This window comes from Porites lutea, chromosome 7 (assembly GCF_958299795.1).
Source record: "Porites lutea chromosome 7, jaPorLute2.1, whole genome shotgun sequence".
NCBI classification, from domain to species: domain Eukaryota; kingdom Metazoa; phylum Cnidaria; class Anthozoa; order Scleractinia; family Poritidae; genus Porites; species Porites lutea.
Window position 1 is genome coordinate 19,786,301 of NC_133207.1, and position 21,009 is coordinate 19,807,309.

The 21,009-nt window shown below is 39.0% G+C and overlaps 1 protein-coding gene and 1 pseudogene across 1 annotated transcript; both read right to left on the bottom strand.

Moving 5' to 3' along the window:
- Positions 1–4,587: 4,587 nt before the first annotated feature.
- LOC140944242 (uncharacterized) lies at positions 4,588–8,618 on the bottom strand (annotated as a pseudogene).
- Positions 8,619–9,974: 1,356 nt separating this feature from the next.
- Positions 9,975–13,444, bottom strand: LOC140943505 (SRA stem-loop-interacting RNA-binding protein, mitochondrial-like). The gene is made up of 4 exons (XM_073392596.1): positions 13,369–13,444; positions 12,855–12,913; positions 11,422–11,529; positions 9,975–10,796 (listed from the first exon to the last, which is right to left on the bottom strand). Exons 1-4 carry the CDS (start codon positions 13,424–13,426, stop codon positions 10,692–10,694), a joined length of 330 nt encoding a protein of 109 aa, XP_073248697.1. The 5' UTR covers positions 13,427–13,444; the 3' UTR covers positions 9,975–10,691.
- Between the last annotated feature and the right edge of the window lie 7,565 nt (positions 13,445–21,009).

The window sequence follows — 21,009 nt, forward strand, 5'->3', positions numbered from 1 at the left end:
ATTGCAAAGGGAAGATTAATGAGATTCCGTCGAATTCTATTCATGAGATAAAGACAAAAGGCTATGACGTCATCAGCGTTACCCTGCTGAGGACCTGTAGATACTAGTAAAGCCATGTTGACATTAATTCAGCTAAACAATTGAGCACTTATGTGTACCCAGCGACGGAAGGATAATGCTACCTACCCGGGCAAAGTACATGATGGCACCAGACTGAGCAATTCGCTTTTGGCAACCATTTTGTATAGTTAAAAGCTGTTTGTTGTTTTTATTGCAGATTGAAAGGAGAGAAGTTGAATCACATCTTAACTCAGCCGTGAGACATCACCTTGACATGGCTTGTGTGCATTTAGTTTCGGCGCTTGGTCAGATAAATGACCTAAAAGCCAAGGTTGAAGCCCTCGAGAGGCGGGAAGTCTCCCGGGGGCCCCGTGGAAACTCTTTCTTTTGAAATACGAAACCTGGTTCATCACGTGAGCTATTTGCACATTGCGAAACACTCATAAGTAAAATCGAACGAGAGAATGTGGAACATATTATTCTGGGCAATTTTTATTTGCAATCTTTTGCCTGACTCCAGACACGGAACATCTGACAATGCAGACGCAGAATACCCTGTCACATTGACTGCGTTACTGAAATACAGTGGCTAGGCAGTATTATACCTGGTACGAGGATAAAAATTAAACCTAACTTTAGAGTTAGCTAGGCGTAGAACACTTGTTTTGCTTTTATTTGGACATCTTTAGGGCTTAACGAACGAGGAATATCACAGGTGTAGCATGCAAGCTCATTAGGAAATTTATTTCTCACTGAGTAAATTGATTTCTTAACTTAATTTCTTCTCACCTCGTACCGCGTACCACGTAGCCAACATTAGTCTCCACCTAATTAATTCTGCTCACCGGTAGCTATAGCCAGCCGCTCATATCGTTCAAGTGGCAGGGTATTCTGCAACAACCAACCAGGTAATATTACTTGTGGAGGGATTTCTCATGTAGGGATCAGTGACCATAGTTTAATGTATGCCTATCTTAAAACTAACATTTCCGCCCGGGACTTAAGATGCCTATACTACTTGTTTATACATCACAAAATTTAAATATTTGAACAAGGATCTTTTTCGCAGCGATATCCCAACTCAACAGTGGGAAGCTCTCGCAAGTAATGGGATTAAAGATTGGTTGATATTGGAAATCCACAGGCATTTTTTTTAAGTTTGTGATAGGCATGCTCCTCCTCAGAAGAGACGCACGGCCGCTTTGAAAAGTCGTTAATAGTCCAGTTTCGAATTAAAAATTACCGCTGAATACAAACATTAACGGCACATTTATACAGGGTTAGCCTCGACGTAAAGTAAAATATTCAAAAATTGCGGCAAGTAAGTGTTTAAAATTTGAATATACACAATAGACAGAGTAATAAACAGGTCTTTTTCTCGTCGGAATATGTGAATATATTACTTCAGATGGAGGCTAAGCCTGTAAAAAATGCGTCTTCACTTCTTAAATTCAGCGGTCATAGTGAACTCGAAACTGGACTATTCTGTGCTTAAAATGTTGATACACCTTCTGAGGGATCCCCCCAAGTACTTCCAGTCCAACCCTCGGGAATTAGCTGTTTGTTAAGAAAACTATAAACTTCGAGAATTAATAACATCAGAGGCGCTAAGAAATCTTACTATGGTATATGCAGTGCTTTTGAAAATCATTCACACAACCCACGTAACATTAACAGGTGTCTACAAGTCTGTAGTTAATGAAATAGATCATAATAGGGCTAATCTCGTCCACAGTGCCTGCGTTACCCTTATTCAGCGGAACGAGCAACGGGCGCTCCGGAAAAATGCAAAACCGGAACCCCGAAATCCTGGTTCCAGTTTATTTGCGCCGGAGTGAAGTTGTTTACCCATTTGAATATTACTATTCTCGTCACCATACCCTTTCGTTTCTTGATCACGTGGTCGTTACAAATTAAGCTGGGGACGAGACTATTACATGTAAAGAGGTCGCGCATTGTTACATATTTATATGTATATACTCGTTCCAAAGCTGTTTTTTACGATACCTTTGATCGATATATTTAGCGGAGAACGTTACTTGAAAGGACGGTACAAGGAGACCGAAAAAATGTTTTCTTAAACACTGCAACATTCGTCAGTCATGAAGGCACACTCATTCTTTCGTTCTTAGAATGAGCACAGCTGTATGCAAATCTGAAAGGTCCAGCACTCAGTTCTCATAAAAAGTGATACATTGAAACGACTTTTAAAATTAAGACACAGGAAAATTTGAAAAAAAAGTCATTGCCGTGGCGTGGTTTCGTGACTGATCGCAACTTTTTTCTTAGCAGGTTTCATTGCGATTGGTGTGTGCACAAGGTCGGAGGTGATATTTCATAATGTTATGAGGTAGTTGCTTTTAGTGTTGTTTTAAGTATTGATATTTTAAAGGTGTATCATAAATAGGGTACCCGAATGATTATAAGGAAATTCAATGTATAGCCCACACGGTTAGCCGCTGCTGTATCAGTAACACTATCACTATAGCTGACCATGAGTTTTACCTTCACTGAGGATCCTGTTTTGTATGCTTAGTCGTACCAAGCATGCAGTTTTTGCTCTATTCTTCACAAGTTAAGCGACAGGATATGCAATAAAAAGTTCTCATGGTCAGCTGAGCCAAACACGTCTACAGTTTGGTTATTTAATTCGCTAGTGATAGGCTTGCTAGTAGTAGAATTTTTGTGGCTGTAGCAGAGAGCATTTGGAAGCTGAGAAGAATAAAGTTCTTTAGAAGAACAGTCTTGGTACCACTCGTTAATTGGCTAAACAGCATTCATGTTCTTTAATTACTACCCCCAACATGCTTTTTAGCGAACCTGGGCACTGATCAGTCGGTACCCTTCGCAAGCCAATGCGGTGAAAAATTTCAAACTTGCAACACCCTCAAATTCCAAGCCGAACCTAGCCTACTAACAGGCTAAATAAATGTGTTGTGATAATCACTGTTTTGACGTTATGCTGAGTTTTTTTTTTCAAATTAATGCGCACTACATATCCCCATGATTAAAACATTTCAGTGTCGTCATTTGTAAAGCTGCATTCTTACTTTTGCGTTTTTAAAAATGCCTGCCGTAGAAAAGTCTCTGGAACGGAAAAGGAAGTTACGACAGAAATTATTGCTAGAGAAAGCCATGACTGCAGGAATGTGACAAGCGTTAAAAACAGCAATGAGGCCGTGACGGTAGGAACCAGAGGGCAAAAGTTCGAATACGGACGAATGTCTCCAAAGTCGATTTCCTTCATAAATTTACTCAGGGGAAGTCGGCAGCACTCACATGCACAGCTCCTTGATATTCTTACTTGTCTTACTTTTATCCGGGGAAGCAGTTTGAAAACAACGCTGCTTTTTAGGGGAAAATTTCCCCTCTCTCTCTATTTGCATAGTAAACAGAATCATTTAGCCACCTGCAGAATAACAATTATTATTCATTTAATTATTTTTCATTCAAAATATTTCGCCGTTTCTGATTGGTCGGGTTTCAATCCCCCGCTAATTCTTCATAACAAACTGGCGCTTACCATATTTGGAATGTGTGAGCTTTTGATGGTATATTTGATTCAAAACGAGGCTTCTTGGGCAAAAGAAAAATGGCGTTCACTGTCATTCGAAGACGAAATAGCTGGACTTCTGACTTAAACTGACTGGAAAAAATGCAACAACACGCAAAACATATTGCTCGATGGATGTTATGTACTTTTTGAGGAGCATCTGCAAGATAAAACATCTGCTTATATCCTGAAACCGTGCCAAGAAATATGCTAAAGTTTAGAAGGAAGTCACGTTCACGCAAAAGTTATGACACAATTAGGCCTCACGGAAAAACTTTATGAGAACCCGCACTATTTCAACCCTTAATATTTCAGGCAGATGGTGTACGTAGTCAGAGTAGAAACTGCTGGTACTCACCAGAAATTAACTCAGTTCAGCCCTCTTTGTTATTATAGTAACACCACACAAGTGATGAATAGTTCTGATTGGCTAGCTAGGAGGTCTTTCAAGTGGAGCCGAGTACTTTTCAATTCCGAGCAGCCGAAAAGAAACAAAAAGATCTTTAAGTCTTCAAAGTTCTGAAGCCCACAGTTTTTGTTGAGTAGAGTGTCGGATCCAAAAATATAGGATCCTAATATTGACGATCGTCAATGCTTGAGGTCTTTCGTTTAGTTCAGCACATCGTTGGACTTCATTTGATCGCCTGAGTAATTATGTGACTAAATGCAAACTCAATACGAGAATTTTACAAAAGTAAAGTGATATTTTGGTCTGCTAGCTAGAGTGACAGACATTAACACAATTATTCACCTCAGTGTCGGTGAAAGTGGTGAATATTTACCATGCAACTTTGCGACTTGGTAAATAAACCAACTCCACTTCGGTAATTATATTGCTGTTTCCAACGTGTCTTTTTTAAGGAAGACATTTCAAGAGCACTGTAGGTTTTTCCTGGGATAGTCAGCTTGTCTTCAGTTAAAATACCGGCTCCTTTCTGAGTGTCGAGTGAGAATATACATGTATATATTGAAACAGCGTGATACAACAAAATAGCCTTTATTTAAATATCAAGCACACGCTCGTGCGTGTACCAGCGTTTGCTAGACCTGGAATGAAAAAATATAAATATGAATATAATAGAAACAAAATAAGCTTTTCTTAAAAAGACATAACATTTTTTTAATTACAGGGTTAGCCTCCTATTCAGTAAGGCCAAACCAAATCAATCGCCAACTGATTGGACAGCTAACTAAAATGGGGTAATTCTATTGCCAAACAATTGGGTGAAACAATTTATCTATCCATCGTCAGGGGCGTTTTTGGCTGTTAGTGACGTTGTAGGTTAAAGCTTAAACTTGGAAGGTATTCTCCTTAAAAAAAACTAGTGGAGCCGATTCACTGGCCCTACGCAACTCTTTTTTTTCGCAACCTACACGTGTCATTCAGCAACTTTTGGATAATTACTTATATCTCTACCAGAACATTTTCAAAGTTGGCCAGTGTTCTCGCCTTATATTAAGCCCGCCTGAAACAAAAATATTTTGAATGAATCATGATCGTAGAAAGCGTTAACTGTGGCAATGAGTGTCTGTACACCCACCATAACAAACAGAGCCCTAATGGAGGAGGACTTGTTCAAAACAGAGTCTATGGAGTTCAGACTTTTCAGAGCACCTTTGACTCTCCAGTGGTCCTGTTTATATAGGTTACGAAAACCAGAATATGATAAATCATACATGAGCCTAGCATCACTAACATTTCCCATGGCGAGAAAAGCATTACCGAGGAGATGTCGAGTCTCTGCCAAAAGGTGATCCCTAGCGTTCCCTTTGTCCATTCTCAGGAGAGTCTCAAGGGCTTTCATGTGTAGGTGCAGTGCCTGTTGGGGCTGTCTCAGCGCACGATAAGCTGCACCTAGACTGTTCAATGTCGTTGGAACAGAGGTGTGATCATCACCCCAGGTTTGCTTAAAAATGTCCAACGCTCTTTGAAGAACCTTTGTGGCTTTCCGTGCTTCGCCAATGCGGGTATACACCACACCTAGGTCATTCAGGGCCTCGCCTACTATAAAATGATTTTCGTCAAAAACTTTTTCCTTGACACCTAGTGAGCGTTCTAAAAGTTCCTGAGCTTTTTGCAGATTTCCCTTGTCCCTGTACATAAATCCCAGAAAATTCAACGCCTCGGCCACATGAGGATGGTTAGATCCATGGAAGTCCTGGAGTATTTCCAATCCGAGTTCCGAATAATATATCGCCGTGCAAAACTCTCCTAGCTTGTAATAAATCGTTCCCATTGTGTTGAGGATCCTGCCTACAGAAGCATGCCGTGGGCCATATGTTTGCTGCAATATTGCTAGTGACTGATTATATAGTTTCAGAGCCTCACTATGCTTCCCTTGACGACTATAGACCACTGCCAAGTTGAGAAGAGACCCTGCGATGTAGGGATTACTCGGGCTCAGTAATTTTTGCAGTAATTTCAATGAGCCCTCGTGGTATGCTTGTGCAAGGCTTAAATTAGCGAGATATCGATATATAACACCAAGTTTTTGAAAAGTTGTAGCTCTTTCAAGGACATATTCCTTTTGCTCCATTTGTCCTTCACTTGCGTTGTCTTTCACGAGGTTGTAATTTTGCCCCCCATTTTTACGATTAACATCCAACGCAAGTTCGTGAAGATCTTTTGACTTGTAGGGATAGCCTAAAGTTCGATACATAGACCCTAGAAGGTTTAATGTAACTGAGGTATCTCTACTTTTAGCTGTATTGGGCACCATTTTTAGTACTGCAGTGGAAGTTGTATTTAGTGCCCTCATGAGATCTTCATTTTTGGAACTTGTAGCTCCGCTGTGTAAACACAATACTAGGAGCACTATTTGCAAATCATACCGGTCACCTCTGATTGCCTGCAAGTTTGTCAAGTTTACAACTTCGTTGAGTCTGAACACGTTTGTTGCTGGTTTTATTATGGCAGGCCCGGAGAATCCTGAACTGTGCGAGATAAATCGTAAAAACGTATCTGTAAAACGGGTTGACATGATATCGGCTACTTGTAAGCTTTCCCTCGTAGAAAAGACACACGTCGAGGTCAAAATTTCTAGACATTGAGAACCAAAAGAACTGTTAGGGTCTGTCAAGGAAGTGTTGTATACATTTGAGATAGTTGCGTTCAGTTGGTGTTCAAAAGATAAGGCGAGCCTTGAGAAAATACCCAGTAGTAAGACACGGCTTTCAGGATTGCTTGTAAGGGAAACAGCAGTCAGATTACAAAATGTCGAGTCAAGGCAGTCTTGGTTTTTGCTACTTACCTTGCAGACCTGTCGAAAAGCTTCACGAATCACCTGATGGCTAGAGAGGGTTTGCTTTCCTTCTTTGCCTGCCACCTTAAAAAGCACGTTTCTTAGAGAGTTCCGAATTTGAGCTTCTGTGAAGTGCTGGTGAGAATTCTTTTTCAAAAAATCCAACACATATGCCAAACTGAGTGGGGAGGTGTCGGTGTAGCCAATACAAGCGAGATCTCGAATCACGGGGTCATTTTGCGCGCTGAGATTCACAGCTTTGAGAACTGCCGTGTACATTGGAATTGAATATTTCGAAGCGTCACTTTCTCGCCACTCAATTTCTTCTTCCATTCCAAGAGAAGGAATATCTCTTTTAAACTCAGATATGTAATCCAAATATCCATAGTCTGCACGCTTTGGAGGACCTTCTCGCACACTTTCAATGTAGATAGCTGCTGTTGATAGTGCTAGAGGTTGGTGTCCAAGAATGTATGAAAGTTCACTAGCATGGTTTTCGCTATCTTCTTCCAGCCCGGTTATCGATTCAAGTAATTTGACAGAGTCAGTTGGTAACATGCCTTCATAAAGATCCTGTACATACACGTAGTCGCTCAGCCTTTCTAAAGACACACGTTTTTGTACAGTAACGACGACAACAAATGTGGCGAAATGACTACTTCCGGGTTCGAGGTTGAGGTTGCTAAATAACAATTTCAAATCTTGTACGTTGTCAAAAATCAAAACAGGCTGGCTCTTCCTCTCCTCTAGTAGCTCTTTGAGTTTAGTAAAAAGGATAGAGAGTTTGATGTCGGTTTTTTGCACACCTTCGTTTGAAAACAAGTCACCGAATTTGAAATTTAATTCTTCTTTTAGTTGCTTAATGCCATCCGCCTTTTTTCCGGAATGACTACAAAGAGCTAAAACCGCATCTGTCAGACTTGACAAAAGAGAAGTAACGCTAGCTGCATCAATGGTAATAACGTCCACCGGTCTTTTGTTTAGCTTCATTGATTCGAACAAACGACGTCCAACTTGTCTAGCAAGCTCAGATTTACCCGAGCCTGGTCCGCCGATCAAGTACACATGAACTTGTTTTCCATTATGATCTTTAGACAATCTCCTTATTTCTCTCGTCACATTGAAAACTTCTTCCAGGCGCCATATCCAGCGATGTCTTGGAGGCCATGAAACCTCGTTGTAATAAATGCGTGACAACTCAGCCGGAAACAGAATCTGCCAAAGTTGAGTTGCTGGCGCTACGATCGTGCCAGCCAAAGATAATACAAATACCACTAATGTCAGTGCAACAATGAGGGAAACGGTATTTGGGTATTTGCTCTTGATTGGCTCCAAGACAGTTGTCAGCCACGGACAATATTTTTCAGCTAACTTCCAAAGTAAAGAAGATAAGTTTGTTTTCCAATTATCCGGTTGTTGTGCTGCCGTTGTACTGTTGGTTGCATTGACTTTGAGCTTGACGGCTTTGATGTTACTTTCCTTTTCTTAGCACGGGTAGGGCCTTGAATTCCAAGAGGTAAAATTGCCCTCCCAGTGGAACGAGTGTTCGGAGTTGCTTGGCTTCGTGTTGAAGGCATCTTTCACCTGGGCCTTCATCGCTTCATTCTGTATGAACGCATCTGATATTTACCCGGAAGTGAACCGATTTATTTCATGAAACGACACGACATAACCAAAGTTAAAAGACCAAAAAAAGTGGTCATTAAATTGCCCATTAATCGTTTTTTAGAAAAAAAACTTACGAATATCAAGGAACTTTGTCAGGATTTATCGTCGCTCGACATATTTGAAACTACAATCCTTTTGTCCCGCGCTCCTTTCAGCATAAAAATTCCCATGACCCCTTGCGCTGCGCCTGGATAAGAGGAAAGGAACACATAAAATTCTTTTTTAAATCAAAGACATTAAATAGACCTTGTCACGGTTTTCGACGCCATCTTGACGAGTAGGCAAACGCGTGAGAAAGTGCAGTGTTTGTATGAGAATCTAATGTCGAATAATTTCGGTAGAACGACTGTTCTGAAAAAAATATGAATTTTAAACTAAATTGAATTGAATTGATTGTTTTGTTTGCTTTGTTAAGGGATGGCAACACCAATATGACCTGACTGTGATCATGTAAAAATGCTCTATTGAAAAAAAAAAAACAAACAAACAACAGGCAAAACAAAACAAAAATAAAATTGGGACTTCAGCTGGATTTCCACATGCATTCCTGTGAACAAAAAAAATGCACCTACTCCAACTACTGGAAATAAAAAAGAACATATCATTTTTAGAATGATGTTCATACACAGGCACAGGCACAGGCCAGTGGTGAATCCAGGGGAGGGGGCCCAGTAGGCCCGGCCCTCCTTTTAATTTTGGACTAAACTGAAGGGGTGGCGAATGGTACCTAGAAAAACGTGGGTCTCGGAAAATTTTGGCAGGATCTCGAAATCTCGGAAGCGTTTTTGATAGGTCTCGAAGTCTCGTTATTTCATGGTTTGCTTTTACTTTTTTTGAGTCTCGAAACTTTTCACCAAAAAGTCTCGGGCTCGGATTTCTAACTAGGGTCTCGGGGTCTCGGCGAGTCTCGGATTTTACCATTTGCCACCCCTAACTGAGGCCGAAGGGCCAAAAAAAACTTTTTGGGAAATTTCCCCCCTCCCCCTCCCTTATCTAAGGGAGGGGGGCCTGGGCCTCTCCCTTATTTCAAGGTCTGGATCTGGCACTGCAGGCATCTGGTTCAGTTTCTAGTCCAGAAGCTCTACCACTGAGCTACAGGAGACTTGCGGCAGGTAGGGAAATTAAACTAGGTACTGTATGTGACCGCCATGAACATGTTATCAGGAAAGCTTTCAAAGATTGTCATCCTTAACAACCCTGCATTTACCAAATGTTGATTCAACACTGCAGCTTACATGCATATGTTGTAATTCAATTTTATCCTTGGTTTAATTTTTATTTCCCTTCGTTTTTTACGAGTTTAATAACTCTTTACCATACATTACCATACCCCAAAACAAAGAGAGACAAAATGACCAAGCATAAAATTAAACCCCAACATATATATCTAGGGATCAAGAAAGTGTAGAGGAATTTTTATCAGCGACTATCATATACATTTGCAACAAAGCCACAGGTAAATATCATCTTTATTTGAGCAAAACTGCTGATTTAGTGCTGGTAAAAAAACATTTACTTACAGAGCTTACAAAGAATAAGAAGAGAACAATATACACTGAAGATGCTTAAAATTAAATATGAGATATTCAGACATGCATCTTATGTTACTGACAGATCATTTCAGGAAATGAGAGAATTACATGTATTTAGAAAAATACAACACTACTTTAATCACCAGTTTATCAGTAATCTTGACCACTATAAAAATGTTTCTTTTTAGTGTCTTCAGATTATTACTGTAAAGACAAATAGCTTTAACTGTACAAAACCTGTGATGTTTGAAGCAACTCTCTTTGCTGTGTGGATGTCCCAACCACAGGGTACCCACATAAGCTGATTGTGTAACTGTTCGGTATCCTTAATATAATAGTTGTAATTTTGTGCTTGAATAATAAATTTATTATGAGTACCATAGCTGGTTAGTCATACAAACAGCTTGTGTGAGCTCCCTTTACCTAAAACAAGATTAGCTGGTGGGCACTGGTTTATAGGTAGATAAAAATCCATTTTTTTATCAGTTTCTTAATTCACCTTATATATCAAAGTTATGATAAACACTGACAAAGGTAAGGAAAATACTTTACACTTTGGATGTTATTTGAAAAGCCTGTTTTTAAGTTGAGTTTGATTTATTAGTCAGTACAATTGGCCAGTGTGATAATTGGTAATCACACTTCAGAAAAATCAGCAGCTCCCTGGTTAGTTTCTTCTGAACGTTGTTGCTGTGGCTGACGTTTTATCTCTCTTTCATTGACCTTCGACTGAATGAACACCTGAAAAAAAGGAAATCATTACTTTAAACCAGCTTCTTATTAACATGGACCTACATTGTATTTGTAAATTTTCACACACATGAACACAATGTGCCAGAGACCAATATACACTGTATACAGTAACACTATGGAGAATCCTTGTTAATTCTGCCTCATTGAAAAAAATTATGCTTATTATTGACTAATGAAGCTAAAATCTCTGAATATTGAAGGAGCAGAACAATTTCAGTTATCTCTGAACATTTGAGCCTGATATACCAAATCATTTCAGGGAAATTCTTTTTCAAAAACCCCAAGAATAGTTCATTAAAATTTTGCCACATAGCAACCTTGCAGTGCTTGATTGCCCATATTTCCTTTGTTATTGATTGCAAAGAGCTGAAAATTGCACCAACTTCTTAAATTAACCAGTTCTTTCAACATTTGAGCCTAATAATTGTACATGCGGTTAAGTCTTCTATGGGTTGACTTTGTATGCTAATGACCTCTGCAAGGATTCCCCTAATACATATAAGAGAAATTCAAGAGATGACTTATTTCTCATTTGAAAGTTTGTTATAATTATAATACTTTGTTATAATTATATATAATACTTCTACCCAAACAACATGTACATGTATCATACCTTTGATCCATCAATGAAGTGACTTGGCTCATTGAGTGCTTTTTCTGCAGATGCAGGAGAATCAAATTCAACAAAGCCATACTTTTTTGATCTTCCAGACTTATAGTCCTGTCAATGATTACAGAAATAATAACAATCAAGTATAATTAATTTTGATCAAAAATTGAAGATGGACTGTTACTTTTTTGTGTATGGTCTTGCTTCAAAGGACACAGCTGTGTTCTAAGAAAAACTGTTAGGTTATCAGTCCAATTATTCATCTGAACCTTGAAAATTCAGGTGTGAAGCATTACAAGATGTGCAAAAGTAAACAATAGCTTATAAAATGGTTGACAAAATAAATTATGGCAAAAGTTACTCACAGGAGTCATGGCCATATATTATGCCAATTCTCCTGGATACGGCACTGATCTCCCACTCTCCTGAACAGACTTGTCACTAAATCTCCCAGATAAAATGGACTTTTGAGCTTTTCTGTACTTTAGTTGGAAATTTTGCCCATTTTTTTTTGTTTTAGTTTCTGGGCCATTTTTGCACCTAGAACACTGACCAAAAAAACCCCACCATCTATGCAGGCTATCTTTTTCATGAAAGGGGAACTTTTTGAAGCGATGTTCTTGATCAGCTTTGTATTGACACCCTTCAGTTCCCCTTATTTTATTTTGTCAAGCAATAATATTACATTTTAAAGTTCTCCAGACCTTAACCAGCATCTTTTTTTCAAAAATGACAGTCAGCATACATGTACATGTATATCCTCCCAGGTCTGCCCTAACCCCAACATTTATTTTTTACCAAAGTCTTTGTAAAAAACACTACGGAATTGGGCCTATTGATTCGTGTCAATAGTGAATGCAAATTTTTCTGTAAATCAAATGCCTCCTATTATTTGTAGGTGGAAATTGGTGAAACATCTTGATTGTTTTGGAGACAATAAAAGAACAAAAGATTACCAGAATGATCATCAAGTTAAGCGGTCTTAAAGGGTGTTGTGTGACTTAATTGAGTTTACAGCATTTTTCACTACGGAATTCCAGAAAAACAAACGAGAAGTCGAATGGTTTGAATTGCACTCGAAGTTGTTTTCATCAGCATGCAAATTACCTATCCTTTCCATCAAACTGAAATATCCTGGCTTTTGTTGTCTATTTCGGTTCACTTACACTTACATGTATATGCAAATTACCCTTCATTCAGCGGATTTTGCTGGAGACAAAAATGACACCTTTGATTTCCCAGATCAGATGCTTGCCTTTTTGGGCACCCTGTTCACTTAAACTATCAAGATTCTTTAAGATTCACTTCAGAATTTTCATTCCAACATTTTAAAGCAGGGAAGATATCATGATGGTTAATATTTAATATTATAATTATCATTTGTCTTTAGGGAATACCCAAATAATTGCAACAAGCTCTACTACGAACATACTTACAAAGACAACTCTGGAAGATGTAACCACGCCAAACTTTTGAAAGTATTCTCTTAGGGTATCTGTTAATAATCATTAGTAAATGAATTAAACTAAGATGAATATTATCATTTAGCAAGGTGTTGGAGGGGGGAGTGGTTGGAAAGGAGGAGGCAAGGGAAAGCAGCCCTTCTTTTTGGGTGGAATTATCATGGGGAAAATTTTCTGAAGTGGTGGGCCGGGTAAAATAGCTTGACGTTAATAAGTCCAAATTCAAGTTTCAGGATCTTTTCAGCCTCATGGAAGCGGGGTAAGGACAGCAGAGAGGACAGTGAAAAAGGGGATAAAAGATGACGAAAACATGGAAAGTCCCAATATTGATGAGCCACGTGCATATCGTGGATGGTAGACAATCTGTCAATCACCTCCCCTTGTTTCGCAAGAACTGACTTTGAGACCCTTTACAGCTTCACGAGATTTTTCCGATAACGTATTGCTAGTACTTTCTTATACGACAAGTAAAAATCAGGAATCATACCACGACAGACTGTCCAAGGAAGTTTCGCAACGAAAAGTTGAGCACGACTTGACGCCATCTTGGATTTGACAAATTCGGAACCTGGAAACTAGTTTTATCGGAAAACCGCTAAGCAGTAGTTGGACTGTGCCCTCATGCGTGGGCTCACCGGAACCGCGGGGAGATTGAATTACATCGTGCTTCAACATGACGGTTCTTGGAGGAGCCAGGTAAGAAATTCTGCAGTCTTGATTCTTTGGATAGCGAATTTATGGGTGTTTGGTATTTTTATAACTTTCTTCCAGTTCTTCGAGTAAATTCAAGTTGGATCGCTTGTTTTTAAAGCGGTTTTGGCGATGCCTTAAAGTGATGTTTCCGACATGGCTAACCACAAGCTCTCTTCTTTTTGTTGTTTTCCTTGGAGTTTCCTTGGCAGGTAATATATTTAAGCCTCGCAAAAGGCAGGATTGAGATACCTGCGGCTGCAATTGTATCTTAATCTAGTCTACACTTCAAAGAAGCCAAATGCCCGAAATGTATTGCACTAATAATCATTAATAGTTTTAATTGGCTTTCCCGGGGGTGACCCCTGCCAGGTACATTTCCGGGAATTTTCTAAAGATTACTAATTCTTCGGGATATGGGCTATAAACATCTGAATAAACCCCCATCCTCAGGGGCTGGGAGCTCAGAATATATGTACGGAAGTTATTGGTCAGGTCACAGGCGCAGTAGTGTGCCTAATGGAGCAGGCAGTTGTGGATGCCTCTATGATAGGGGGTGCAAGGCAAGTTTGTTGTTTATTTCATCTGCTGTGTGCAGTACACTGGTGAACGAATGTAAAAATACTAAGAATTCTGGAGTAATACTAAGAATACTAATACTAGAATACTGGCTTTCAATCCCACACTGGTTAGCCCAGGGATTTTGCTGTTTGTTAACCAAAGACGTACAATGCCCCTACCACATGGTGGGCTGTTTCACAGAAATGCATAATGATCCACTCCTGCTCCCCATGTCCCTGAGAGCTTGGCAGCCTGCCATACTTGGAATAGCTTCCAGTCAAGGCTGAAATTGCAGCTAGAGTCTTTTTCCTGCAAATTTTTTTTAAGGAAACCAGTTCCAGTTCATTTCAGTAAAAAAATCCTGGACGAAAGTCCTTGGGACAGTACTGCAGTATTCATATTTTTCTGTCATTTATCAGTTCCCCCTTAAAACAGTGCATCCTTTTCGAAATTTTCTTGCAGTTCTCCCTCCCCCCCATCCTATACAAAGTTGAAACTTGGAAAAAATTATTGATACATGCTTCTCAAACTCATTAATTATTCATGAGGGCAATAGCCAATAACTGAGGCATATTTGGGTCACATGCATGAACCTTGATACCCAATGAACACTCAGATGAAAATCTAATGGGTTTTGATCTGAGATCAAACATGGTTTTGATCTCAGATCAAACACTTACATTTTAATGGGCATTTTTCAATAGTACAATAGTAATATATCGTTAACAAAAATTCCAAAAATGACCTGAGTATTATTTGATATAATTAACTTTGATAGCGTCGGATACCACAAACTATTCCATAAATGGTCTTTGGTGGATATCTTTCCCCCGACTTCTTGGCCACCTCCATCACAAACTTGCTAAGCCAGTAATTCAAGGTTACTGCATCCATTTCTTCAATGCTGGTAGAAAGCTGTGCAACCTTGTGTAAATCATAGCCTTTAAAGAGCCCTCCTGGATCTAAAACAGGAACTTTAACCAACTGAGAAATTTGCCATTTGCCAAAAATTGTTACCGCCCATTTGTTCTTATATTTGGTTGACGAGGGGATAGCTTTTTTGACTAACTCGCGTTCTTCGTAAACCCGTTTTCGGCTCCCTAAATCTTGCCTCTCCATCTTCACTCATGGTCAGACACCAACTACAGTAAACACCTGCATTATAAGAACAAATGGATTAAGAACACCAGGCTGAAATTTGGCCAATAAAGCCCCATTTTTATAAGAACAAGATCAGCCTGAAAATTGTAACGTGTTCTTTTAAAATGGAAAAAGTGTCATAACTAATATTTATTCATCAGGCTGATTTTATTGATTGTGTTCATACAACAACAATGTATTTATTTAAAGAAATATAAAGTTTACAATACTTCATGTCCTGCAAATAGCTACAATGCTAATCTAGGTAGGACAAGACTTTAACTAAAGGCGTTATTAAATTACATAAGAAAAAAGAAAAGAAGAAATAAGAAATAAGAAATATGTTCATTTGTTAATATAATCAAATTACAGAATAATTATATATTTTATTTTCCTAAAATATGCTAAATATACCTCTAGCAACATGTTTTGGATAGTATTACTAAATAAAAATTTAAGAACATTTTAAGAACATTTTGAGGCTGATTTGTCATTAAGCACCCAATAAATAAGAACTCAATCAGCCTGACCTCCAAAATCGTGTGTTCTTATATGTGGGTGTTTACTGTACACCAAAACAATTAATCATGCATGTTGACGCAATGTTTCAAATTAGTGTTCTTTCATTTGGGGAGGACAATAGCAAAAAAATGTATCACTGCATATTTTTTGTTTCATTTGGGAAAGAAACAATACAGTAAAAGTGCAGGAAAAATGAAGAAAACAGACTTTTTCCCCCAAAAATCAGGATTCAGACAATCCTGGGCAAAGTCCTTGGGGCAATACTGCAATATTCATATTTTTCTGTCATTTCTAGGTTCCCTCATAAACAGTGCATCATTTTCAAAATTTTCTTGCAGTTCTCCCTCCCCCCCACCCTATACAAAATTGAAACTCCGAAAAAATTCTGGATACACGCGTCCAACATTGTTTGTGGGGTGAAGGGAGGGGTTGGACTAATAAAATAAAATACGTTTCTATAAAATACATTTTTAAAACTATAATTTCTTAAGGGGCAAGCATGTATCATGTTCCTCACCTAATTCATGTTATTTTTGCTGGTACGAAAAAGGTCTGTTGAACTTTGTAAGTGAGAGAATAAAGCTTGTTTACAGGTTTAACAATACTTGCCTTGCCTTTGAAACTTCTAAAACAACAATTTATAGGCCGCAAACTTCCGAATTTCAATTATTGTTTCATTGGAAGAACTTTGAAAAATTAATATATATATGATATTTTATACTCTACCTTGAAGCAAGTGAAACAGAACTCATAAGTTATGAAATATGTGCGTTGTACTGTTCTCGATAGCCAAATTAGGTCAAATGTCTTAAAGCAGCACCCACACTAAAATATGGACCCGTCAACAGCGGTATTACTGTACTTGGCGTTTGAATCATGAAGATATTTCAATGTTATGGTTCTAAACACCTTTAGAGGTAATAAAAGTCGTAAAAATTGTGAAGAATCAAGATGGCAGACTCTAAGTGCCCTTGTTTGACCTTAAGCAATATCATTAATGGTTAGATGCCAAAATCTGATTGGTTCTTACATATCAACTCATAGTACCTTCAACCTTGTTGACCCCTGCAACAATCATCCGAACATACAAAGCCACAAAGGTACGAAGCCACTAAGATACATACGCTCAAACTACTGACATATGAGCTACTTTTTCAAAATAGCTCAAGAAGGGGGTCGGTACGTAACACCTCGTGCCAAAATGCTGTTTGTTCCAATCAGTGTTTTCTTTAGCAGGTAGATTATGCCCTGGAGGGTTCTACATTTTGACTGAGCAAATGTGCATTATTTTTTCCCCTTGTTTCATACTGAGAGGTCGTCACACGCATATTGATTTTCTGCAGTTTGTTTCTTGTCTGCATGATTTGTCCTCTGATGCAAGAGCATTTACTTTGTCCTGTTTTGAAACGTAGAGTTTTTCATTGTGGCTAAAGAAACTTTTACATCGTTTAATTTTCTCCAATGTTAACGTTTCCTGCATTGTTCTGTCATGCTTGGCCCAGCTCGTTAGCAGTTTTTGTAGACAGTGATTTTCACGAATAGTGATTTAGAGATCCAAATTTCTAAGAATGGATTGCAGCTTAAACTGGAGCTAATGCACCTATCAATGTAAATCCCGTGAGGGGGGAGTGCGGGCAAGGGGCGGGGATTTGATGCCTGAGACAATCCCCCCTGTCGGGCTTTTGATTGTGCGAAGCGACCCTGGGATCGGGACATTTGACTTTGACCGACAGAAGCCTGGTACCAATTCAGAAGTACCAAGTCTGTCCCTCGAGGCTTTCTGAAAGTCACGCTGTTGGAGAAAGGTGTGAAGTTTTCATTTGTTTTAATCACCATAATCCGACTGTCATCTAAACAGATAATGTCTATTTTGAGAAAGTTTTATCTTCAAGTGCCCATCTGATTGTAAAACTCGATTAAATTAGAATTCCACCATGAAATTCAGAGGATTTTTTACGGGTCACTGATCCGACCTGTTCCGACATGTTGACCAGATGTTATAAAGCATTGTACGTTTCATTAACATTATAATAGCTCGGTCAGTCTTCCTGGAGGGATTTTGTTGCTCAAAATAAAAGATGCTAGTGGAGAGAGAAAATACTTAATTACAGCGAGTCATTTAACAGAGTTTATGTTAACCTTAAATAAAAGTAGTAAGAACGTACTTTTGAAATGTTCTTTTATTCGTTTTTAAAGTATTATAGCACTGTTTGTTTAGATTTTTCCCCTGGGGTGGGGGCTTTTTTGACACTTTTGATTGACCTTTCGTTTCCCACCCTGCCTGGGGAATTTGATCAAAAAATTTTAAAATTTGTCAAATCCCCACCCCTTGCCTGCACTCCTCCCCACGGGGTTTACATTGATAGGTGCATAAATGAATTGTGTCCAGACAATTGCACTGTGACTCAGTCAAGAATGCTCTTTAAGCAATGATGTTAAAAGATGATGTGACTCTTTGGGCTGGATTGTGTCGTTCCTCCTTTGGTTATTACTTTTGAATTAGCTTAACAGTCTTGTGACCCCTGGTTTGATTGACAGATTAGAGACAAGGTCAAGGTCCATCTGGCATGGTGAATTAAGGCGTGCTGTGCCAGAGGAATTTTCTCATGGCTTCCCTGCTTGTGTCTTCAGCCTTCAGCCGAAAATGTGTCGGCCTCTGGCTGACAAAGCTCCTTGTTGCACGTGAGAAAAAACCTCTGGTACCTAGGGTATAGTCTTTTGGGAAACAGTTACAAATGTGCCCATGACATTCATAGTTTATGTTTTCATTTTTAGAAGAGTTGTTTGTGTACAACACTGGACTGATTCCAAGTCAATTTTATGAAGTGCTTGGAGGCAGAGATAGCACTGGATTTAAACATCTTTTGGTTTCTGCATCTCTTCTCATTCTCTGCACTGCTTTGGTGAGTAAGACAAGGGATAGAAATGTGGTGGTGAATTTAAAGCCTAGAGAATACATGTGAAAGATGTTTTTTCAGTCAGCAGCGTGTAAAGAAAGTGGTGACTGATAGCCTTGGGATAGTGGATTTTGCTATTAGGCTAAACAATTCTGTTCTTAACTTGGCCGAAGGCCAAATGGAGGTTTTTTGGGGAAGTCAAATTACACAAGAACTGTAGCCAATGCTTATTAAATTTTCTGTTTTTGGGCTAGTTGAAAATACTCTTGGGCTAGTACATACTACCCAAACATTGGCAAACTGTAAAACTAAATTGCATTAGTCAGTGATGTAGGCAGCTCAGAAGAAAAAATCTGGGTATACTTCCAATAGGCAGGGCTTCTGATATTTCGCGCGGTCGCGGAGCCGCGAAATTCCGGTAAATCCGCAAAATCCCGTGAAATTCACAAAAACACGAAAAATACCACGAAATTCGGTAGAAATCTTATCAAATACATGTTTGTACAACATATTTGAAACTTATTTCAGCTATTGGGCCTATTTACTTGCCATAAACTTGCAAATTTATTTTAGAACTTGGTCACTGAAACGTGCGAACAACATCCCGAAACTACCAGGGGTGCTTACCATTTGACAGAAAATTTCGGAAATTCCGGATGGAAGATAAATGGTAAGACCACGTTTCGGAAATTCCAACCGAAAATTGAGGAGTACGTTTTGAGGTAGTCCTTTCATTCCGGTTGGTACGAACCAAACGGAATGTTGCTTACTATTAACCAATTTCTCGGTTCCAGACTCACGCTACACAAATTCGCCCTTTTTTGGATTCAAACCGTAACGGATGTGACATTTCTACGGTAAACTGGTAAATCGCTTACCATTATGCTTTCGACCCCTCAACCGGATTTTTCTGTCAAATGGTAAGCACCCCAGGCGTAGATTATGTTGCAAAAAACTGGACACTAGCCATGAGGCTTTGCCATTGGTTCATTTCTGGAGCGTATTGTTGTTGAAAGTGCAAATGATGACCTCTGTTAGAAAAACTTTTAGAAACGCTGGTCTGATCAGCACAAAACCGATTGATTTCTAGCGAAATTTGCCTTGAAAAGAACCACAAAATCGGCCGTTTTTTACCGATTGCTTTTTGGTGAAGTTTGCCCCGAAAACTCCCGCGAAATCGGCCGATTTTTCTGAGAATTTGTCCCGAAAAATCCCGCGAAATTTGAGTTTTTTCTTCCGTGAATTATCAGAAGCCCAGAATAGGAGTCAAACCTATGACCTTCTGGTTACCAGTGTTCTCTCTAAATTTTAGCTCAGCAGGTAAGGGACCTGATTCATGGTCAGTAAGGCAAAAAATATGCACCAGAGGTGCACTTTCCTGCGGGGGATGGGGGTAGTGGAGTGAGGGACATGGCCCTGCCCTTGCTGAGAAATTTAGGAGCTAAGCTCTCTGAAACATCATTCCCTCATTTTAAGACCTATTTAACTCAAATACAGTGTAGCCTGTTGTTATCTTTTTTGATATCAATAAATTTACTTCATCTTTGAACAAAGTTATCTTTCTACAAATGTGTGTCCCATAAAAAGAAAAGCTGTGTATAATAATTATTTAGTATTGTTTCCATATATACATTGTATTTATTCATTTTCCTCATGAGAATTAAAATTAATTGGATCACAACTTCCCTTTTTTAAAACCTACTTTTTCAATTTAAGTAAACCTTCAAGTGGTTGTAGGGGGGGGGGGGGGGGGTGAGTGTTGCTTCAGGTGGTAAATTTTACCAGTTACTGCCTGATAAGAAGAACACTGGGTTACTAGTCCAGATACTCTACCACTAAGCTACAGGAGACTCCTGGGAGCTAAGGACAAACATCCTGCAATCTGCTAGGATTGGAATGTCTATATTAATTTGCTTATGCGCAATTATAGGAATGCGATGGTGAATTTTAAGCCTGGTGAATACTTGTTTGAGAAAGTCTGTCAGTCACATAGGCAGCTCGGAAGAAAAAATCAAAGTACTCCCAATAGGAGTCAGACCTACCACCTTATGGTTACCGGTACTAGGGAGCTTTAGCATCGATGACAGCTACTTTAGCGAAAACTTCACCTTTAAAATGAATTTGTGTTTTTTCAAACTTTGTCACGTTTATATTCCAAATTGCTGAAAATGTAAAGTGTAGGCAAATGTCCCCGAGTTGATTTCTTGGGAACCGCACTTGAGTTTAGGAAGAGAAAGAAAACTTTGTAGTCTCTTGTTTACGGCCTCCATAAAATGTGGATTTAGACATTTTCATGTCGTAGTCATGCAGTGAGCGCA